General features: G+C 46.3%; 4 protein-coding genes across 4 annotated transcripts; 3 read left to right on the plus strand and 1 right to left on the minus strand.

Moving 5' to 3' along the window:
- Window positions 1-3,237: 3,237 nt before the first annotated feature.
- On the plus strand, window positions 3,238-5,171 carry H6S33_004318 (uncharacterized protein; the record flags this gene model as incomplete). Its single annotated transcript, XM_044835665.1, has 3 exons — window positions 3,238-3,457; window positions 3,629-3,932; window positions 4,055-5,171. The coding sequence occupies 3 exons, from the start codon at window positions 3,238-3,240 to the stop codon at window positions 5,169-5,171; spliced, it is 1,641 nt and encodes a 546-aa protein (XP_044691056.1).
- Window positions 5,172-6,352: 1,181 nt separating this feature from the next.
- On the plus strand, window positions 6,353-8,910 carry H6S33_004319 (uncharacterized protein; the record flags this gene model as incomplete). The annotated part of the gene is made up of 10 exons (XM_044835666.1): window positions 6,353-6,359; window positions 6,418-6,648; window positions 6,711-6,728; window positions 6,813-6,972; window positions 7,040-7,532; window positions 7,587-7,718; window positions 7,778-8,006; window positions 8,063-8,175; window positions 8,237-8,272; window positions 8,347-8,910. 10 exons carry the CDS (start codon window positions 6,353-6,355, stop codon window positions 8,908-8,910), a joined length of 1,983 nt encoding a protein of 660 aa, XP_044691057.1.
- Window positions 8,911-11,961: 3,051 nt separating this feature from the next.
- H6S33_004320 (uncharacterized protein) lies at window positions 11,962-13,680 on the plus strand (the record flags this gene model as incomplete). The annotated part of the gene is made up of 4 exons (XM_044835668.1): window positions 11,962-12,045; window positions 12,113-12,205; window positions 12,276-12,729; window positions 12,788-13,680. 4 exons carry the CDS (start codon window positions 11,962-11,964, stop codon window positions 13,678-13,680), a joined length of 1,524 nt encoding a protein of 507 aa, XP_044691058.1.
- A 1,622-nt stretch (window positions 13,681-15,302) lies between these two features.
- Window positions 15,303-18,390, minus strand: H6S33_004321 (uncharacterized protein; the record flags this gene model as incomplete). The annotated part of the gene is made up of 3 exons (XM_044835669.1): window positions 15,303-17,106; window positions 17,165-17,233; window positions 17,282-18,390. The coding sequence occupies 3 exons, from the start codon at window positions 18,388-18,390 to the stop codon at window positions 15,303-15,305; spliced, it is 2,982 nt and encodes a 993-aa protein (XP_044691059.1).
- Window positions 18,391-23,759: the final 5,369 nt, after the last annotated feature.

Raw genomic sequence — 23,759 nt, forward strand, 5'->3', positions numbered from 1 at the left:
GTGTTGTTTTTCTGTGCGTATCTAGCGTGGAGGGGACCCTGGACTCTGGAGTAAGAAGTACATGTACTCTACTGAGATGTAAACTCTCCCAGATGGCAGATTCCCACACCTTCGCGCCCTCTCCCCACCTAACTCGTCCTTCTCCAATGCCTAGTCAACGAATAGAAGCAGGGATCTGCTTTCCCTCCCCGGCTTTTGGCTCCCTTCAAGGCAACCGTTGCTATGCTGGACAACGCATACTCCTATCACACACTCGACACTACATGATATGTGAGAAGGTAGCAAGGACAGACAGTCCCATATTCCATCGATCATCTCACGGGTCATTTTTGGACCCTCTTGAAGGGTCTTTGTCGAATTCTCTAGAAAGTCTCCCTCCTGGCCTCTGCGTCATTTGTTGTAGGTACATACTCTAGAGTATGCACCCTGAGTATCGAGTATCGACAGGGCCATTTTATTCATACTTGGACCATTCTGACGATCGCGGAGAACAGCGAGGTCCTGCCCGCCCTCAACAAGTTCCGTAACCCGATAAAGGACATATGTGTACAAGTTACCACTCACAAAATCTACTATGCACGAAGTACATATATGTACCTAATACCGCTCACCCACCTACCCCACCTATCCAGTCTGAATTAGCTAGTTGGCTTGTGTCTCGTCTTTCACGATTGTCTGCAGTTAGTTGAGCCTCCCTGCCCGGGAGCACATATGTGCAACCAGTAAAACTCTTAAGGGAAATTTCCTTTCTTCCAGTCTGCAGCCACCCGAAAATGGAAAAAAAAAAAATGATTTACTCCTTTTTTTTTTCTTCCTTCTCTTGACACGACATATGTATGCACGATAGCCTCACACACGCCCGGGCGTCTCGGGACGGACGGGAGTAGGTACGGGGCTTCTCATCGCATCGACCTGAAAACAATTTTTGATCGACGATGTTCAATACGTTGGTACTATCTCAATACGGTCATCTCGAAGCCATGCGGAAGTGATGTGATGCATGGCCTGGTTGATATCGCAGTGGGTATGTGGGTTTCACTCTAGATTACTCTAGAGTATGCTGACCGTAGTTTTCAAGCAAGCACATCTCTAACAAAGACCCTATCCATCACAGCGCAAGAAACGAGAGACAAGAGCACAGACAACAGCTAAACTTCAAGACGACTGATACCAATCTAATCTGGATAAGCAAGCTGCATTGTCACCCTGTGCCCTAGGTCTGTTAGGCGTTTCTTCAGTATTTGTCAATGTGGAACACCACGTCCCGACAACAAGATTCAATCAGCCGGAATACCATGTTTTTGAATGTCTATACACGTGTACTTCAGGGTTGTGTATTATCTTGAGGCCGGGTGACATGTGGAGTGTAGGTCAGGAGACGTTAGAGGTCAAATTAAAGTTGCCTGTATGCTTACGAAATAAGGCCCCTTCCCCGTGTGTATTCATACTATCCTTTTAGCGCAAACCCCACGTGTGGTGACATAATATGCCATACTCAATTCTAGAAGCTGAAGGGCCTACCTCCGAGCTCCATTTGCTCCATTTGTCTCATAGTAGGCGATCAACTACGTCATTATAGCATGCACAACTGTATCGAGCGTTTGACATTTTTCAGGAACAAGTTAAAGCTTCATCGATCTCAAAAGGCCACACCTCGGCCCCTACATCGCGGAAACTTCAAAAGCAACGAACACGTCGAGGGGGATTTTTTTTCACTCGGGCGGTGGCGACCTTTGTCTTCTGAGACAGGGTCCTGGACTCCTGATGATCTTTTTGTACGAGAATCTTATGTAAACCTCACATGGTGAGAAATCGATCATTGACATCGACTCAATGTCTATATGTACATACGTACAACTAACCCTTGACGGCATCTGAACAGTGTGTGTATACGATAGGTACCCCAAGATTAAATGTTTGCTCAAGATGTTCTAGAAATTGCGGTAGAATAAGTACATACCCAGGGATCTTAATTCCAAAAGACCTATGGATCTACTGTATCGTATGATATGCATCTAACCCCAGATTGGGGCCACAAAAATTCCCGTAAGGACGCATTTTTGGGAAATCCCTCCATCAAACTACAAGAATCAAGCTGGCCAGCCCCCTGGAAACAAAAAAAAGAGACCGGATAAAAGCAATACTTAGAAAGAGGCTCGTGTTAGTTACGCCACATTCTCTCTGTGGATTAATATTCCGGGTAATAGAGATGTAGCTAGGCCACATGTATGTAGTAGGTACAAGTATTTTTTCTCCAGAATACGAGTTCATGTATTGCGAGTTGCCAAAATTAACCGGACGCTCTCCTACAACCACCCAAACCAAATAGGCCACAATAACTAAGCTTTCAAATACCTGCGATTGAGCCCATATTAAAACCTGAGATGGTACAAGCATAGAGAATCACAGATATAACACCTCTTGACTTTTCCAGCTGTGGTTGTGTTGCAAGGCGATGTTGAAGTTACATTCCCAACTAAATTTGGTTGTAACGCAGTGTCCGGTTAATTTTGGCAACTCGAATACCTACAAATATCAACCTCGTAAGCTAAGTATTGTTCGCCGGATCAATGGAGTTGTTACATCCATCCTTGATTTGAGACCGGTTGATTTCTTTCTGGCCTCGAGGGGCCGTCGGCAATGCATGCCTGTATTCAACACGCTGGCCGAGGATTGCCAAGTCCCTGGCCGAGGAGGACAGATTTGATGCTAGAGAGCATGATAACGAGAAGTTCGGCCTGCTTGGTTGAAACATTATTCGAAGCTGAACATCGCATCGGTCGATACTACCACGGTCACTAGTGCCTTTATCTATTCTGTATCTTTACAAAGTAGGAGATATGTGCCTGTCGATGTTGAGAACGCAATAAGCGGCCAAGGGGTAGAGACGGTCCTAGGTAGTCAGTGGAGCTATCGTGGAGGCAATAATGTCATTATTATGATTAATTCCCTCCGCACGTTCAAAGAAAGCTCCTCCCAATCGAGGATCCAGACCACTCACTCAAGAATTCGCCGAGCTCTCCTCTCCACTCCACAAAAATATCCGGGGGCAGATCAAATCCCTGGTTCACTTGGCTGCACTGCAAATCAGCCTCAACGCCTGGAAAAATTCAAATCGAAAAAGCATTATCCCCGTTTCACACACACACAGACACACACACACACAACCACCACAAACACCAATACCGCGACCTGAGCTCTACACCTGTTGTCATGAATGGGTCCTCGACAGCGATCATGCCGCCACCAGCCTCTAACGGCTCCAGCATCTCGAGTTCAGCCGCCAGCCACCACAGCGGCGTCGGCGGCGGCGCTATTCCTATGATGGCTGCCCCTGTAGGAGGAGTAGGAGCAGGAGTAGGGGCAATAGCTGCGAGGGATAACAATCCACTCCACGCCTACCAGCAGCAGCTCCAGGCGTCCCAGGCTGCTCTAGGTCAGCATCCTTCGTATCAAGGTATGCGGGTCGCCGATGTGATTGATTGATTATGATGGAGGAAGAGAGGAAAGGAGCGATGCTTTGGGCACTCCTTGGCCCTCTCTTCCTTGCTGGGAGTCGATGTACCGATATGTATAGTAGACTAACTGCTCACCCTTCCCATGTGGGATGGTTTTGATTTCTCTTTAGGCCAGTCTTCAGTTTCGTCGTCACTGCAAGTGTCACAACAGGCATCTCAGCAGCAACAATCGCCGTCCACACCCACCTCGGCCTCGTCAATATCGGCCTCATCAATAGCAGTACATCAACAGCAGCTGCTGCTCAACAGACAAATGGAATCTCAGAACCAGCTACAGCTGGACAAGAGCCGTGTCACGCTCCTCCTCGAAATCAATGCAGAGCTTCTAAGGGAAACGGTGTCCATCCAGGCCAATGGGAAAAGCCCATCGCAGCCCGGCGAGGAGAGAGCTGGGCATGACAAGGGGTTTTATGAGTACGCGCAAAATATTCTTCCTTCCTTCGTGACTTCGCACCTTGTTCTCGCCATATATCCTTCTCCCGGGGAAAACTAATAAGCACAGTTGAACCCAAGAACTAATGAGATATCACTCACAGGTGTATGCGTCGCCTCCAATGCAATCTTGCCTATCTTGCCGCCATCGCCGACCGATCCCACAAGCCCGCCTCACAAGTCCCGCCCTCCCCTAACATTCTCGTCCCCCCTCCGGACATGCCAGTTCTGGCAGACCTATACAAGCGGCTACAGGCGCTATACCCAGGTGTAAAGCCCACCAACCCTCCCCCGCTCGACCAGCAGCGACAGAATGCCAACTCCCAGGGAGGCCGAGGCAGCCAGAACGCGTCGCCAAAGGTGGTACCTGTAGACAATAAGCCACAACCTCCGCAGACACCTCAACATGCGCAGATGCCTCGACACGCCGCGTCGCCGACGCCTCCTGCGCAAATATCGCACCAGATGCCGCCTCAGCAGCAGCAACAACAACAGCCACAGCAGCCAATGCAGCATATAGCGGGCATACCGGGAATGCCAGGGCAGCATGTACAGTACTCACAGCAGCAGAATCCTGCCCAGCATAATCCGTCACAGATGGTGCAGCACCAACAACAGCCACAACACCAGCAGGGCATCAACCCGAACTATGCCCACCTTCAGCAGCAGCGCCACGCCGCAATGATGCAGGCACAGGCACAGGCGCAAGGCCGCCAGATGCAGGCTCAGATAGGTGGCATCCCCTCGAGTATGGGTATGAACCCCGGTATCGTGTCAACCGGCATGAGCAATGGGATTCCCGTAACTTCAATGGGGCAGCACCCGGGGATGCCACAGCAAGCAATGATGGGAAATATGGCGGGTATGGCGATGGGGATGGGTCCACAAGGGATGGGGTCACAAGGGATGGTCCCTCAAGGGATGACGCAGGGGATGGGCGTCCCGGGCATGGGAGCACCGATGGGAGTGCCGGGCATGGGGGCTCCGGGCATGGGGGCTCCGGGCATGAATATGGGCATGCCGGGCATGAATATGGGCCCTATGAACCCGGCTATGAACCCGGCTATGAACATGGGGATGGGGGGGATGAACATGAGCATGGGGAACATGGGCGGCATGGGCGGCATGAGTGCGGGCATGGGCGGAGGCATGGGCCAGCCGGGATTCCAGGAGAACATGGGCCAGGGCATGTGGAATGGAGGTTGGCCCGGGCAGGGTTAATAATTTAAATACTATTTTGTAAACTCTATATTTTTAGTTTGGTGAGCATGAGGGGTTGTCTTTTATCTTTTTTTCTTGTTATTGCTGCATGCATTCTTAAGGAGCTTTCGTATCTTTTATTCTGGTTCCTGTTGTTATATTGCTATTTTATATCTTTGGCGAAAAATGGGTAAGGTGGCGGATAAACCGCCAAAGTCTGGATGCTGTTTATGGTTGTGATGGTTTCTAGCTGGTTTCCATGTCTATTTCTTGCTTTTTTTGTCTCTGGGATGGATTTTTGTGGTTTGTTTCCATGTATTTTCTTTTAGGGGGGACTATCCTCCAATTGCAATAAGATATCAAGTACTCGATAATGCCCAGATACAGCAGCTTAAGTTGTCAATGTCAAGTGCTCGCTATTATCCTGTGTTGGGGGTGTGCGATCATAAGGGACTAGTTTTCCGTCGTACTTGGGACAGGTGTTTTCCACTTTCTCTCAGAACATGGGATCCAATTTTAGGTTGAATAAGCATTTCAAACTGAACCAGATCTCATGATGCCACATTTTTAGAACCCGATACAAATTTTTGCCTATGTACCAACGGAAATCTACATACAAGCGGTGATAAAAATTCATCATGATATGAAATATATAAACTACTTGGAAACTTTAATGTGAACTATATCGTATCGAAATGTTTTCTTGTAGGGAGCGATGTCTAAACAACCTAAAAGTCATTGGGAGCCTGTATTGGACAAATTTTGGAAAGAGATGATTGATTCATAACTTTCTTCTACCCTATTAGTTCTATTTCGATTGCTACTACAAAACGTACTTCTTGTACCAGAATTCGAAGAAAACACCCGCTTGTGAAACGATATCATATTGACAACTTTATGCAAACCGCCGAAAGCGGTTAGCCCACTGCCTAGAGCCGCATCATTCGTAAAACCACCATGGCCAGCCAACTGCCAATCGCGTCCAAGAGGAGATAAAGGTTAAAATGACGGTACTACAAGTTGCCCGATCCAGTGCACGTGGTCTGAAGCTGTTGGAGAGAAGTATTACGCGTAAAACTCCCTCATATTCTACTAGTAGTTCTTCGATTTATTGGCTTGGAGGATTATACTCTACCATAAACAACGTTACAAACCGTGTAATATTCCTGCAAGCAAGCTATTTCAGTACGACTACAAGGGAAATGTCTGGTAGGTGCCCAGAATCATTTGCAAATATGTATCTGCTAAGGTTTATCGAGTAACACAGATTACGGCGGACATCCATACAGAGGCGGAGGTGGTCGCGGAGGTGGAGGATATCGTGGGAGAGGTGGTGGAGGTGGTGGCAGAGGTGGTGGTTTTAGTAGAGGTGGTGGCGGTGGTGGTTTTAGCAGAGGAAGACCACCTACTGAGGGCACCCAATCTACACCTTCTCAAAGTCCCAGACACCAGCAGCAATTGGAAAATATCCTCAGAGGACTGCATAACCAGTCTTATGGTAATTATTTTCCCATAGCCAATTTTACGGAACTTTGTTAATCGGTATTTGGTTGGTTCTAGGGAATTATAGAGATCTTGGTAAGACCAATATCTTATCCAGGCAAACGAGCGATATTACACAATAACCAATGCATTACTGATATGTAAATCTTTATATTGCAGAGGGTTCATACAACTGCACTCATGCCACCGAAAATATCGATTACCAGCTCTTTATCGATAAAGTTCAAAGTGACAGCTTTGCCCCTCCATCCCGTTTCCGAGTCAAGGTCGCTACAAATGATGCAGGAATCCCGGGAGATACATTCAATACCCGTACTAGGTAAGGCGCCCCTTGCCTCCCCATAAATGCCCACAAAATGCTCATTTCCCTACTCTCCGCCTTACAGAAAAATAGCCTTCTGTGACTACATCACTCGACAAGTGCAACAAGTCATTACATCCCACGGTCTCGACGTGAGCGAAAGCGGCCGCGGATGGTCCGGCCCTAAAGGTGGCGACTTTGGTATAAACTATCCTTCACAGCAGGTCCTTGAGCGCACCAGTTGCCTGATCCAGGACTCGTTCATCGAACTGCGGTTTACGCTCAATTTGCCTGCACGGGGACGGACTATTCTTGCTGATGCAGCCCAGGACCTGATATTGAAGCAGATCCCGGCATTGGTCCAAAAGGGTCTTTTGTGGAAGAACCTTGACTCCAGGAAAGTTGGGGAGCATATAAGGTCTATAGAAGTCCAGGAAGCGCTCAGAGAAGCGTTGGGAAAACATAATCTGGTGGCTTTTGTGGGGAATGGCTCAATTCTTCCGAGAGTTTCGGGGGCGAGCCCCTACCCGATGTCAAAAGATATAGCGGTGCCATTTGTAGCACCAGAGTCCTTGAAAGTGTGTTGCTTTCTGAAATCTTCTTGAGTAGTGGCGGGTTGTTAATGGCTGTAGGTGAGAATTGAAACCGATGTTCTAGATCCCGCCGGAGCCAAGATCGCAGTCGAGGGTATGGGAATTCCTCGTGGAGTTACCGTTCTTACTGGCGGTGGTTTCCATGGTAAAACTACACTATTAGAAGCATTGGTAACTATATACCTACTCGCAACTCGAGTGCCTCGTCGAGCTCTAACCTTTGATATCAGGAATTTGGAATATATAATGTTGTACCTGGCGATGGCAGAGAACTCGTAGTCACCGACATCAACGCATTCAAAATCCGCGCCGAAGATGGCCGGAATGTCGTTGGAACTGATATATCGCCATTTATCAATAATCTCCCAGGACCACACACCACCACGACGAGCTTTACCTCGACAGATGCTTCAGGGAGTACCTCTATGGCTGCAAATATCCAGGAGGCCGTTGAGATTGGTTGGTTCAGACCTTGCTTTCCATGTTTACTATTTCGGAGGCTGATATTGATTTAGGCGCGACTACTTTGCTGATCGATGAGGATACGAGTGCTACTAATTTCCTGGTGAGGGATCGTAGGATGCAGGAGCTGATTAAGTCCGAGCCGATCTCGCCTTTTGTCTCTAAAGTCCGTCTTCCAGTGATATTGATACTGCAATATAGTTGCTAATTATCTGATAACTTTGCAGGCAAAAGCATTATTCGAGAAGTGTGGTGTTTCGACTGTAATTATTATCGGAGGTAAGATGGTTGCTCCACTAACGCCTTTCTCCGTCTGTACTAATATCTCCCTTCTTAGGATGCGGCGATTGTAACTATCTCCATAGCCCCCATGAAACACCCACTGCAGATGACTAATATCTCATCAGACCTAACCATCGCCGATACTGTCATTGGAATGGAGTCCTACCATGCTCATGACATCACCCCCCGTGCACGCGAGATTGTTGCGCAATTCCCTGTCACCGTCGACCAAGACGACACCTACGGCAGCGTCACTAAACGAATTCCGATCTTGCCAGACTTCCATCGTCTCACACACTCACCCCGTGCTCAAGGCATGCGCAGTATTCAGCGCCGGGACCGCGAAGACGAGGCTGTGGACCTCTCGGGGCTGGATCAGCTGGTCGAGGAGGGGCAAACGAATGCGTGTGCCGAGTTGCTCAACCTTATGCCCAAGTCAGGACTGAAATATACGATGGAGCAATGGGCGAGCTACCTGAAGCGCGCTTTGGATGAGGGTGGTTTAGATACGCTGAGGGGTGGGTCAGTGGTTGGGGGTAAGCTGGTGAGGTGCAGGGAGTTGGAGATGTTGGCAGTGGTGAATAGGGTTAGAGGGTTGCAAGTGCAGAGAAAGAGTTGAGTGATATCCCCATGGTGATTGTTGAGGGTAGGTTAGAAATATCTGTCTAGACAATCTCAACAATATGCGAGTGATATTTCATGAATCAATAGAATCCCAGCAGTTTTAAGGTTAAGGTTTTGATGACGACGACGTGACCGAGAACATGCAGAAACACACGACCCTTACGGTCCCTCAGTTAAGTTATAAAGTCTATGGAGCTATGCCACTTCGACTTATAACCTCTCCCAAGACTCCCAAGAGACTAGGCAAAAGTATGAGGGTTAGGTTTCACAAATCTCGGAGCTCTGGAACCCGAGGGCTGAGGACCGAGTGCAGATGTATGATTACAAACCAGACTGGCTGGCGGCGCCACTCCGGCAAGGCAATGCAGGATCATATACATCCCGTCTGCCACGCCTGCGGTGAATATAAAAAATAGATCTAGGTTCTTAAATTCACAAACCTCGACCTCGTGAGTACCCGGAACCAAATCAAAGGCTGGCCGAATCGGAGTTCCTGCATGTTGTGGGAGATAAGGATATGCGCACCCTTCCATGAAAACAATAATTTCGCATCAAGTAAGGGATCGGTGTGGTTAATTTCTCCTGTTTACTCATGGTGCCAAGCCCGGGTAAGTCAGATGTAAATACATCATCGGTCAGAGCCACTGAATTGGCAGAGGTTGATGGAAGGATTTCGTTCCGTAAATTTAAATCTTGACGTGTTATTAAAAAAGTGCTTGGACACTGCATCTCTAACTGGAGCAGAGTTCCCATCGGCTACAACATTCTAGTTTATGGACCGCTGGATCCCATTCCGTCTCATATTTAATTAACTGGTGTTAGGCATAGGCACAAGGCGAGAAGGCTTGAGCATGACGATCCTAAGATCAAATAGCCCAACCGAAGCCAGCCTCCAGCTTACTCCTTTGAAAGCTCCGCGATCCGGCTCTGACGTCTCAACACACATTCATAGGTGATGTTACGAAGGAATGTTCGATAGTTTCTTTGCTATAATATTACTTCATAAGTCATCCTGGAATACATATTACTACATGCATTTATATAAACTTGATAGGACGTATATGTATACCTAGACTCGAACCACATGAATACAGTCTAAGCGGCCTAGGAAGATTGAGCTGATGATCAGCTGAACCGTGCCATCACTGAGAAGGATCTGGAGGGCAAGAGCTGTGAAATATATGCATACGTAATCTTTTTTGTTTAATTCATTAATTGCATGCAATATGCATACGTAATTAAAAACTAGCACTTTTGTTGACGTTGCAACAGCATTGTGAAAAGTGTTCTCAATTGCAAACTACATGTAATTAACATATAACTTCAAAACTTACTTTTTATTGCGATACCTGGTGTGATTGGTCTCCACTACAATCGATACTTCCGTGGCTCTCGCTATCGTCCGGTCCTTTAATGTGTCGTATGACCGGTTATACACAGCTGGAGGTGGGCATCGATTCCCAAGCAATATCACTTCATAATTGCCACAAGGATGTCCCCCTCTTTAGGTCTTTAGGCCATTCAATTTTCACATATACACCACTAATTTAGTTCAGCAGATGGTCACACAGGACGTTGGAATTCCCCTATCTGGCGCTAATCTTCGCTCATACTCGCCATAAAAGGTAACTTCGACGTCTTGTGTGACAGTGGACGTCCGCTAAATCATAAAGTTACAAGCCAGTATTACAAGAGCGATATTTTTTTTATTTAAAATTTAGCCTCCTGATCACAAAGAGACAATATCGAACTATTACCACGCATTATTGGGAGCGACCCCGCAGCTCAGCCGAATGCTCCGAGATACCTAGGTAAAAAGAAGGGAAACACGGCTTTCCCAGCGTGTGTGTGTCTGCGAGAACAAAAATTGTGACGTGACACAGGTTGAAACTTCCGGCATGGGAGTCATCCCCGGCCCCAGCAAGGACCTAATAAATAATTATTTACTTCCCAATGCGGGTACCAAGAACTCTCTACCATAGTTAATAATCAACTATTACAACGGGAATGACATGTTCCGAAAATCACTCTCAGCAACCAACATAGCCTACAGGAAGGGGTTGTGTGGATTCCTGGTCCGTCATGGTTTCTCATTCGGAAACCGTTAACTGGTGGAGGTATATACCTAGCTAGGTTCGGCTGTCGGCAGTGGAGAGACCAGATACAGTATATTCTCCGGCCTTTCTCGAAGACCATTAAAATCCCTGTCCAGGACCTTTTGAACATGCGGTTGTATAAGCAGATGGATGCCAATGAGAAATGTCTCTGAGTTCAAACAACAATTTCAACATGGTAATTAACGTTTGTCCATGCGCCAAAGCACCAAGCACGAGTGCCACCACCACCACCACCACCCTGACGTTGATCTCAAAAATTTGAAACTAAGAACGGCCCGGCGCTTTACACCTCATCAGGGAGATCGACATGCCGACCGGGGTCCGAGGGGGAGGCCCGCTCGGAACCCGAAGCTTCCGGGTGCTATCTAATTTAGGTAACTAGAGGACGTCACCTTGGGGTTAGCGTGAATCCAAACTGTTACTGCTCAGTTGAGGGACTTGCTTGTCCACCCACAGGATAACTATTCCCAATTAAAATTTATTGCCCTTAAACGCAATGCCTCGACAAAAAGGTGCTGTTGATAGGTCCGTTTCTTGCACTTCCCTGGGATATACTATGCTTCGTAATCGATGCTACGGAGCTCCGAGTGCTAGCGTCACATGGTGGACCCGGTGCCACGAAAGGGGCACGATGGTGATTGCCCATAGCTGTCTGCCAGTTCCTGTTTTTGTCATTCCAGCAGTTTGATGCCCACCGTGTGGGGTACCAGCCCAAATGATCCTGCATGGTCGCCGGCTGTGATGAAAGCCGTTTATACCTAATATATTGTCTCCAGCCATGCCGATTTTCCGAACCTTTGATACATATAGTACCCTCCCCCACGATGATATCTACAATTCATACCATTCAATCCATATCATATATTCTCGTCCTACAACTTCAAAAATCAAACTCTCTAAGATCATCCAAGCTGATATAAATTTTCAAAATGGCGCTGTTGTCGAAGTTGTCAGGAGCACACCATGTGTCAGATCTTAACGTGATAGATCTAATGACGATCTCAGGGGTGCTGGTAAGCTTGATTTTAGCCTTACACCTTACCCAAGTACTACCATGTACTAATTAACCTTAAAAATCAGGTTATTGTTTATTTTGTCAGTCACGCCATTTACAACATTTACTTCCATCCTCTTTCAAGGTTTCCGGGGCCTAAGCGTGCCGCTGTATCATATGTTTGTCTTTACTCTACCTATTTTATATTATAATGTGAAGAAGTAACTAACCATATCCTACATCACATAGGCATGGCTTATGCGTGTTCTAACTTCAGGAACGTCCCCGCAAACCCACAAGGAGATCCACGATAAATATGGCCCCGTAGTTCGAATCTCCCCCAACCAGCTCTCATTTTGCTCTGCAAGCTCATGGAAAGATATCTACGGCCATGTTGGTGGAAGACAACAATTCCTCAAGTCTGATACTTATCAGAACGAGTACCACCCCAACATCGTGTCTGCCCGGGACCCCGCTCAACATGGACAGATGCGCAAACTCCTCAGTCACGGATTCTCACAGAAGGCGCTGATGGAACAGGAGGATATCGTGCATGAATATGTCGATTTGTTGATCAAGCAAATCCAAACCCATGCTACTAATAAGCCACAGGGTGAGGAGATGGTAAAGTGGTACAATTATATCACTTTTGATATTATTGGAGATTTGGCTTTTGGGGATCCTTTTGGTAGTTTGAAGAGTGGTATGTTCATTCTTTCTGAGTACCAATTGGCGAAATTTAATACTAACATATTCCACAGCTGAACCTCATTTCTGGGTTGATTCTATTTTCACCAGTATCAAATTTCTTCCATGGATAACTGTATTCAAGAGACTTCCAATCACCAAATACATCAAGCAGTACATCACCCCGCCAGGTGCCGGCGAGGCAAGGAAGGCCCATTTCCAGTACAGTCGTGACAAGATCATTAAGCGTATGAACAACAACACTCCTCGCAAGGATTTCCTCACACGTATCCTCGCCGCCAAGGAAGCCCAAGGCATCTCAGTTGACGAGCTCCAATCCCACTCCAACGTCTTCATTCTCGCTGGCTCTGAAACCACTGCAACCTTCCTCTCAGGATTCACCTATTACCTCTGCAAGAACCCCAGCGCATACGCCAAGCTCACCAACGAGCTCCGTGAGGCCTTCCAGAACTACGAAGACATCGATGGCATCTCTACCGAGAAGCTCAAGTACCTTAACGCGGTCATTGATGAAACCCTTAGAATCTACCCTCCAGTCCCAGTTGGCATGCCAAGAATCAGCCCTGGAGAGACCGTTGACGGAAATTTTGTTCCCAAGGGAACTGAGGTCTATGTTTCCGCGTGGGCCGCTACGCACTCAGAAGCGAACTTCCACAAGCCGTATGAGTTTATCCCAGAGAGATGGATCGATCCCAACTGCACCGATAAGAAGGAGGCCAGCCAACCTTTTATGCTTGGCTCGCGTGTCTGCTTGGGCAGGAATTTGGCACTCCTTGAGATGCGTGCTATCGTTGCCAAGATGATGTGGACTTACGATATGGAGTTGAAAAGCAAGGACTTGGACTGGGATCGTGACAACGAGTGCTACACACTGTGGAGAAAGCCTGCTTTGAGGGTAAATTTCACCAGGAGGAGCGGTATTGTAGTGCCTCCTTTGGACCACTAAGTGTGCGACATTGTTTTTTCTCAATTTCGTTTATATTTTCATTATGGTTTTGAGTTCAGGCGTTTCTCTATAAAAATCGGTCGTTTACGATGTATCTCTCCCTTTCTAAACAAGTGTGGCATACAGGAATATCTAGCTAGGTCTCAAAAAAATCAAATTCCTGAATCCAAAAAATTGCAGTTTCCTCCGAGTGATACCACATGATTACAACCCTTACCCACCACGCCGTTAGCAACCCTCTTTTCTCCTCCCAACATCAACGTTCCACATCTACCCGCCCGCGATCACAGCATAGCCTAGAAATTCCTTCTCCGCATATGTAGCATCCACTCTGGAGTAGAGTGCGCACCTACTCTAATCATCCCTGCAACCGATGCGGATAGTTGACTAGGGGGGGCAATATCGGTGAGCAGCAACGTTATCCCGGTGAAATCTGCAATGGCAATTGCAACGGCGCACCTCGTTAAGAGATTTTTTTTTCTCACTACTCGTAATTTTTTGACGTTTCCGGACTGAACTGGGTCTGCATATGGGCGAAAATCGTGCATAACAATCATATTTTGGTGGCATGCAGACCCAGTCCAGTCCGGAAACGCCAAAAAATTACGAGTAGAGGGTATGCAGCAGACCCAGTCGCTATCGCAATTGCTGCAACAGCACTACTCTACAAAAATTGCCATGTGCTGTTGACGCTGTTGAACCCCCTAGAGATGCATAGTGTGCAAGGTGGTGTGATAACGCATACATGAGTGAATGTAGAGTAGGTACGCCTCGGCCCGACTGGGCGAGTGAGTATCGATGATCCACTGGTTTTGTTACTTTGCAAGAAAAGATTTTGTATATTCAACACACGCATACTTGCTGCGAGAATAAGTTTCCGCCACCACTTTTTGTTGCAACCGCATTTTCACGTACAAATTTGGCGGAAACTTATTCTCGCCGCAAGTAGGTATCCGCAAAAAGAAGCCTCGGAAACTATGTAGTTTTTATTAACAAGTGAAGAAGTTGAACCGATCAGACGAGAGGAGAGATAAAGGTTCGATCGAAATCGTTTTGTGATATCTTTTTTTTTTTTTGTTGGGATCAAATGCATCGATATCATGAAAGAAAAAAAGAAACGAGCATCGTAGGATAATCCCTAGAGGAGAAAAGGAAGGAAAAGGAAAGAGAAAACGAAAAACTAACTGTTCCCCAAATAAACAAGAAATTTCATCAGCCGAAAAAAAAAGACAAATAAAAGCAAAAGGAAAGAAAAAAGAGAGAAAAAAGCGAAAAACCCCACCCAATGTATCCGAAGAAACACAAAACCAAGTAAACAGGAAATATATCTCCCAGCTATAAAACATACAAACCCCTCTCAATAAAAGCAGTACCGCTACAGTAGTATGGTATATGAAGCAAAGAGAATAGTGAGGAGCGCAATATACTAAACTCAAAATAGACAAGAAATCATAAAAAGACAACCCAGACAAAGCCATTTCCGTTCTTATAGCCAACTTTCATGCTTTGCGCCATTCTACCACTTGCGTTTTCATCTTGTTCTTCGTATAATATTACACCCAAGGTCCGATCAGATCAGTATAAATAGGTAAAGCTGACTTCTGCCAGTCCAAGGTGAGGGATCATCGTGAATCAACTGCTGCCTTCTTCCCCCATCCGCCCCAGAAACCACCTCCACCACTATTGGTATTGCTAGGTTGACTGGGTGTGGGTGGAGTATTCGAATTAAAGCTCACATATGATGAAAAGCTTGCAGTGCTGTTTACTCTCTCCAATCTGGGACCGGGTGAATATGGCGTATTACCACCGCCGGCGTTCCTGGTACTGTTGGACCCGCCCCCGAGAACTTTCCTCAATGCCTCAAGTTTTGCTTTAGCCTCCTCCGCTTCTTGTTTCGCAACAGCTTCGGCTGTTTTACTCGCGACGAGCTCGAGGAGAAGTGTATCCTCATTGGCAGGGGAATTATTCTGTTGAGATGAGAGAAGCTGGTGCATACCCAAGGAACTAGTGCGCTTGTTGTATGTAGGTGTTTGCTGGGATCTAGTAGAATTTGAACGTCCAAGCCTAAGTTCTCTCAGTCCTCCTTTCTGAGGTTCGCCATTGCTGTCGAATTTGAGCTCTGGTGAAGGTAGAGGGTACTTCAGATCACTTATTTGTTTCTGGAGCTGCTGCTTCTCTTTCTGGCTCTCTTGCCATTTTGATCTGGCATCCTGGAGCTGACCCTTCAATCTTGTAATCTCGGCATCTTGTTCTGTTATCCGATTGGAGAAGTCCTTGGATCTAAGCTGTTCTCGGTATAGGTTTTCCCGAGTATGGTCGAGATCCTGCTTGATTTGTACTGTTGATGTAGGGGGTTTTCGTGATGAGGCAGCTTCTGTCTCAGCTTTTGCTAGGGTTTCAGTGATGTGATCACAAATATCGCTAATCTCAGCAACACTTTCCTCTTCGTTCTGAGAGCCATTCCCGAGAAGCTCTACAAGCCTCTTGGTGAGCTGTCGGTCCTCGTCACGTTCGGCTTTGACTGCCGCAAGCTCCTCTACTCTTGCTGCATGCTCGCGTTGCAGTTGACTCAAAGCCATGAGCAAATCCTCAATCTGCCCATGTAACTCGCCATCCTTATTCTGTTTTCGTGAGGAGAATGATCTCGTCGATAATCTCCGGTCATCTTGTGTGATGGATGAGCAGCGCGAGAGTGTTGTAGCATCAGTGCTAGCACTGCTAATACTACTGTCGGAAGCTTCAAAAGAGCTAACAGTTGATAAACTTTGTTTGGATGGCGTCCTTCTCATCATTACGGTGCTTGCGGGGCGAGATGATTGCAAGGAGCTTGGGCTCAGATTGACCGTCCCAGGAGACGAACTACCGCCCCAAATTCTACCCAAAAACCTTGAGGCAGCAGCTTGAAGATCAGTGGTTGGGACCTGTTGCTGCTTTGGCGCAACTTTCACGGTGCCATCATCTGGGTTTCCCTCCTTAAATTTCTTTTCTAACTCCGTCAATGCCTCTCTTGTCACCACACCTGTCAACCCTACGAAATCCTGTACAAGGTCGTTTGCGTTGCAATTATAAGTGTCCCACAGGCCTCTAGCAAGAAGCATCTGCATCACATCCTCAAATTCGGACGATGCCAGTAACCGTTTTTGGTTCCTCCTCATTAGAGACAATGCAACACGCATAATGGTTTCTGGTGCACCCTCTGCAAAAATGACGTCGTAAATGCGGAAAAGCATTGGTAAGGGGCAGCTAACGGCGAAGAATGAGAGGAACCATTGCGAAGCATATGTTGGTTGGATGCCGAGAAAATTGAGATGCGCTGCAAGCTCAGGAAGATGCGTTCCAAGGAGTTGCGTAAACTGGTACATGCGCAGTTGAAGGCCATACATGTTTGGTAAGAAGCAAGAGCGAAGATCGTAATGCTCCATGAGTCTAAAAGCTCTTAGCGTGCTGTCTTTGTTAAATTCGCACCCAGCTAGATGCCACAAACCTAACCAGGACACAGAACGCCTCTTTCTCTCCCATATGCATGAGCAAAGGACCGACCAAAAACCCAAGACTGCAATAGTTAGAAACCGGTGGCGACCTCGGGGAGAACCGTACGAACCCCTGACAATAACCGATCTGCGTATCGTAAATCGAGAATGCTCTTAAAACTCTTCCCAACATTCGCTGTCCCTCTCCGCCTTCTTGCTTAAACATTTCCAGCCCCGTCCTACCTATGTCCTTACCGATCAACTGTTCATAGGGAGAGGTTTCACCCAACAATTGATCATACAAGCCTTCCAGGTTGCTGTCTCTTGCTCCAGACATAGCAATCCATACTACACCACGAAGAGGTGGTGGAACACCTCCATGGATTTTCTGACTAAGAAGATGCGGGAGCTTCAAGGCTGCTCTTTTATAGTCGGAAACTAGCGCCGCATAGAAATCGAGGTCAGTAAGAGGGGGAGGTGCTGGCAGCATCGAGTATCTGAGCGTTGCTGGGTCTGGCTTGTCCATCATCCTTTTCAGTTGAGCCAATGAAGGAGGGCGCTCAGGATGGATAAGTAGGGCTTTAGGATCCTTTTCGAGACGTTTATTTTCTTGCTCGAGCCTTGCAAGAAGGAAAGCAGTTCCCTGAACAGTAGGAGCAGGGTCAGAACTATTATCTTCACTCATAGCTGTTGATGAAAGCACAGTGGCGCGCGAAATCACGAGAGAATGTCCAACCTCTTGTGAAGCATCGTCTTTGGTGTGTTCACCCTCTGTCCTTTCCAATAAGCCCCAATCCGGGCCAGTATGAGATGCCACCGAGTCCTTGCTAGTTCTTCTAGATGCCATCTCCTCTGGTAATGGTGATTCTGTTCGTTCGGCGGCGTACGTTGGCTCGCTATTAAGTGAATATGTTTCTGCCTTATCGTCGACTAGTTTCAAGGTCGGAGTTGGAGAAGGGAGGGACACGAGTTCAGGATCGGAAAGTCGGACTGTCACCATACTCTCAGTTGTTTTAGAGATTGGAATGTGCTCCTTTTTCACCTCTACCTTTTTCACCTCTACCTTTTTCACCTCCACTTCTACCTCCTTCTCCACCTCCTTCGCTTCCACCAACTCCTTCTCCTGTTCCTTGGGTTCTAAATGGCTCTGGTTCTCCATAGGGGTAATAATACTTTCTGCGGTGGTAGTTTCGATTGACGTTGCGGAACTGGGTCTGGCTGTATCGACGGCTTGCGTCATGTTGAGAGGAATGTAGAACAAGACGCGTTGTTGGATGTTGGATGTACTGGAGCTCAGTGCTAAATCGTGGGACACGAGATGGCAGGATTCCAAGCACAAGAAAAGGTCAAGTTGGCATGCAAAATGAGGGCACTCTAGCAAGATATTGGACGTCTGGAGTGAGGGATGCTGCTAGGTATCAATACTAGGGGGTTGGTTAAGATTAATATGAGTGAATGGTGCTGACACAGATAGATCAACTATGTATGCGCGAGATGAGGGTGGATAGTGCCCGAGTAATGTAAGGTAATGATGCAGCCAGACGGTGACAGGCTGCTCGGAATGGTAGTGGAGGCAAGAGGTCGACCAAAGGAATGTGCCAAAGATAATTACACTAGCAGTGCACACACTACCATTAAGATAGGGATGGATAGTGATACACGCACACCTAGCAAGCTATTGCTTGCAATTTCGAGAGGGAAAAAGCAATACAATGAATATGTCGTAGGGGTGGGCAGGTGTGTATGAGGGGTAGGGGTGGGGATTGGATGATAGGAGGAGGGGGGAGGAGGGACGGAGAGTATGTAGAAGGTGGGAAGATTGAACTGCGAAAATATTATGAGCAGGAGGGTGGGGAGACTACGGGAGATTGGATTATGGAATAGATTGCAGAAAACAGATGTGATAGGGTAGGGAGGAGGATATGTGGCTGCACACCAGGCCGTAGAGCAAGTTTGGTACGTATTGCTGCTAGGTATGAAGGTGGAGTACTCTTCTCAGGCGGACTACCTAGGAGGACGACGAGAAGGAAGGACTCTTCGGACGAAGGATGGGAGAAAAAGAAGGGATTCTTCGGACGGGGATGTTATTGTTTCCCTTAGCACTTCCCTGTGTCGTGTTGCAGCTCTGGGCGTTGAGGGTCTCACAATATTCATGGCGCGTGCAGGGCAGACTGTGGGACGGGCACTTCCACATCCTTACCCATGTGGTTAGTTTCAGGGGAACTTACAGGGGAAAACCGCCCACTTGCAGTTGGTATCCCCCGACTAATCCTACTAGTCGCGCAAAACCCCACGGTGCTAGCCAGAGAATAGGCAACGGTAACCTCCATTCTGTACTCTAGAGTACTAACGCCTGCTACTCTACATATGCCTGCAGTGGTTTGTAGACACCCGCTCAACGGTTGTCCAAAATCACACATGTGTACGATGTTGTACCTACCCACAACGTACGAATAATCTGACCTTTTCATTATTCGCTACTCTCCTGGTTTATAAAACATTTTCTTATGCGTCTGCATCGTCACAATTTTCTGCTTCATCAAACTCGCCCAATCTAATTTTCACAGGGCTGGTCGGCTCCGCATCCGGTCGCTTATCACAATTTCAACCAATCCATACTCTCAACTGGTTTGGATCTACATGGTAGTGAGGACAATCCACGGACCATCTTCATACACCTCCGTGATTCGGCATCCTTAAATTCCTATCACGATCTTCTTCTTCTTCTTCTATCTATGCTGCTCTAAAACTCTGAAAAGAAATTCGGATGAAAACCTAGAAACAGCCTTCTATCTCTACACAAATAACTAACACACTCGGACCCCACGAAGCCTATTCTCAACTATTACGCACCGAAAGACAGGTGCCGCTGACGTCGCCGCTGAAACTCGCTACTTACCGCCAATGATACACACTTGAATCATGCTCCCCTGCTCAGCCCCAGGATGGTAATAGAAACACAGTAGGCACTTTCAGTCGTCCACCCAAAAGACAAGACAACCAAGTAATAAAAATGGTTGCTACCAGCCCCTCTAGCTCTGCTAATCGCCCCCGCCCCCCCCAAACCGCGGTATCAATTCTATTTTTTCATACATGCTGTTACGGTTTTCGATAATTCGATAATTCGAGGGATAAAAACTGTGGAGAGTTCAGTTCCACGTGTTTCGATACGAACTTCTCTGTAGATTCAGGATTTACACTTATATCGAATATCGTCATATTAGCCTTCACACCGATCGCGAAGTTGTTACTGCATAGCCTCTCCATTGTACTGCATGTCTAACTCGTTCAAAGGCATCAAATAACCAACTCGGAGAGCGAAATAGCCCCGTCCGGTACTCCCCTTACCTATCCGGTGTGCGCCTACAAACAACCCTAGTAGCCGTGCGGCAAAGCATAATCACTTCTTCGGAAGATATCAAGCACAAAGGGCAGACCGTTTTTACTATTGTTCTCGACCGGCCATAATAGTTTTTGTTTTCGCGAGTCGCGACAACACATGTCCGTCATACCGCAAATCTCGATCTAACATTAAGTAACGAATAAACTTTTCCTAACCCGCTCGAGGTACTATTTTTAGCCTTATACAACCCAACCTTAGCATTCTTCGGAAATGTCTGATAACACCTGGTGCAAGTCATTGTGCATGAGAAAATTCCAGCACTTGATTGGGGGGGAGATTGCTACCTCAACGGCGCACAGTCATGAATAGATCAATGATCGAACATGTCAGTTTTGGTGTTGCAACAACAAATGCTTATCCCGCTTTGGGTTTCGGGCAGCTATCAGATCCCGGGGCACTGGAACAGATATGAATTACCTGGCATCTAACAGGAGTAAAGGTTAAGGAACAAAACAAACCTCCGAAACACATATACGTACATACCACCGTTCCCACCCTCGGAGCGGAGATATCAAGACAAGGATTAACCCGGCTGATACCATTCCTCTGCTGCATATGCATATGGCGTACCCATAGTAGAAAGGACCTCGAGCTCGACTTTGGAGGTAACGTTTTTGACCGAGTACCGTGTCAGACCTAGGATCGTGTCGTATAGCAACAGCACCAAAATCTTGACTTAAATTTTCGAGGCGAAAAGGCCCGGCGATAAACACGACTAAATTTGTATGGCAATGACCTGATTCCCAGTCTAACACGGTACCAGGTCAAAAACGTTACAGTTTATACTTGGTTTAACGGCCGATCCTTAACTTTGAGTGTTGCCGTGGAGAATAAACCGGCTCTGGTCTGTCTTTCGGTTTTCGGGCTTATGAACCTGTCGAGCGGTGGTACCGATAATCGATCTACCGCAGGGACGGGCTTATTTCACTGATATAAACTCGGTTTTCGGTGCTTACCCCGATTTCCCCGCTGCTGAAAGTGGGACGGTGATCTCAAAACATATAGGCCAACTACATAGGTAACGAAGCCTCGAATTGGCGGAAACTGATCTGAATTTTACTACCGAACTTAGATACATAAAGTTTTCTTCCTGGAATATTGCCCTTTGTTGTTATTTTCGGCCGTCAAGAATACGAGGACAAATATGCGATTGCTTACGGCCCTCAGAATTTACATAAAGAATCGATCTTTCAGTATAGATACAGATCGCATAGCTAGTTTCAAATGCACAAAAGCAAGCTTTGACTAGAAATACCCTTCAATGATCACCAGTCACATAGTTTATTTTCGAACTCGCGATATCTGGGTAAGGATAAGCTATGAGGTTGAAAGAAGCTTCTATAAATAGTACAAATGATCAGCCCTAACCGGTTCAAGATAGAGCCAAGAATTAGCCACGATGTGATCGCAGCTAACCAAAACCAGTTCTATCACAATACGCAACCTGAACCTCAATACCAGGTAGGAAGCTTCTCATAGCTATGTGATGCGTGAATGCCCGCAATTGGGCCTTGAAACACTATGAACTAGCCTGGTGCCGATAACCAACGACAAGAAAACAGCAAATGTACTTATGAATTCTTGGTGCTAATTATCGGCGATCGAGGCTCTTCAAAGACCTGACACAAGAGAATTAAAATATTAACAAACGCTTCTATCAACCTGATCTCATTAGAGAGACCTTCTCCCTCTGCATGCCGGAACACCATTACTGTCTCTACCAGACATGTAAATGCATCTTTTAATGCATATTTTTTTCGGTGGGGTAATGCATCTTTTTTTGTATGGGTAAACTCGTCCGAAAGTCGTACTCTAAATGTGTTACTTTTAATATGCGTGGAAATGCATCAATAATGGATCAAACAATGAATCTTTTAATGCATCATTTAATGCATCAATTGATGCATTACCTGCTGCCAATATATAACGGTAATAAAAACAAAAAGTGAACGTTGGGGATTTGAACTAGAGTCAATCTCTCAACTACTCAATCCTCTATCTACTACTCCATGGATGAGGATGGTATCTTATCAATTGTAGGCTTGATGGATGAAGATTGATGGGGAAAGTACATTATAATGTCGTTGATTGATTGTATAAAATGAGTATCAAAGTCGTATGTGATACAAATGTGTAAAATAAGGGCCTATAAGTCGTTCATTAATCGTTTTAAAATCGTTTCTCAATTAACTTCCGATTAGATTCCGAGTAAATGCATCAAATAATGCATCAGGTGATGCATTTACAAATAACATCCCGAGTTAATGCATCATTTGTGCCCTTTCCTCGTCGAATTTGTATGGGTAATGTGTAAATTGATGCATTAACATGTCTGGTAGAGTGTAACAAATGTATATATATTTTGATTGATACTTAGGCTTGGTGAGGGAAACCGACTCGAGAAGTGAAGAGGCCAGTTACAACGACAACACTTTCCCTCTTAGGTTTACTTCTTCCGCTGAAGGGGTGTTCTGGTAGAGAGGGAGGGTGCTTACCTAGCTTTACCACTGTTTCAATTTGCCATTTTTGATCCCTTGCATCCCACGCGCATCGAAATGCCAATCCTGAGGGCAAAGACTAACATGAGATTACGAATAGGTGATGATACTGAGTAGTAGATATTAAGCCTATGGGCTTAGTTGAAACTCTGAGGTTTATACTGAAATTATAAGTATATGCAATTTATGGGTTTAATGTACACCCGCAGGAAAAAAAGTGAGGAAACAATGAGTAGCGTGACAACGAGTGCGTCTAACTTGACATCCCCACACCCGCAATACAGCATCACGAGTATTCCCTAGCCATGCCTTTTGACAAGTCCAGAAAGTGAAGAGAGGCTACTCTTAATGAAAACATAAAAGTTATTGAAGCCCAAGCTAGGGAAGAGTGGGAAAGGCTAGATTGGGAAAATGTATATAAAATCATTGACAGCATACCAAAGAGAATTGCAGCAGTAGTAAAGAACAAGGGAAGTCATAAAAAGTGGTAAATATAGTTCAGAGGCCGTAGTATCTATTCTGTATCTCATTGTGTAGTCATATTACTTCTATTCGTTTCCATTTTCACTTTTTCATTAGGGTTCTGATTGGTTGCACTCGTTGATTCCTCACTTTTTTCCTGCAGGTGTACATGTATGTACATGGATCATAAGATATCACTCGCATATATTTTGCACGGTTAGGGTCATCAGACGGAAGAATTGTCCG

Source organism: Morchella sextelata, assembly GCF_020137385.1.
Source record: "Morchella sextelata strain SCLS chromosome Unknown scls_17, whole genome shotgun sequence".
NCBI lineage: Eukaryota > Fungi > Ascomycota > Pezizomycetes > Pezizales > Morchellaceae > Morchella > Morchella sextelata.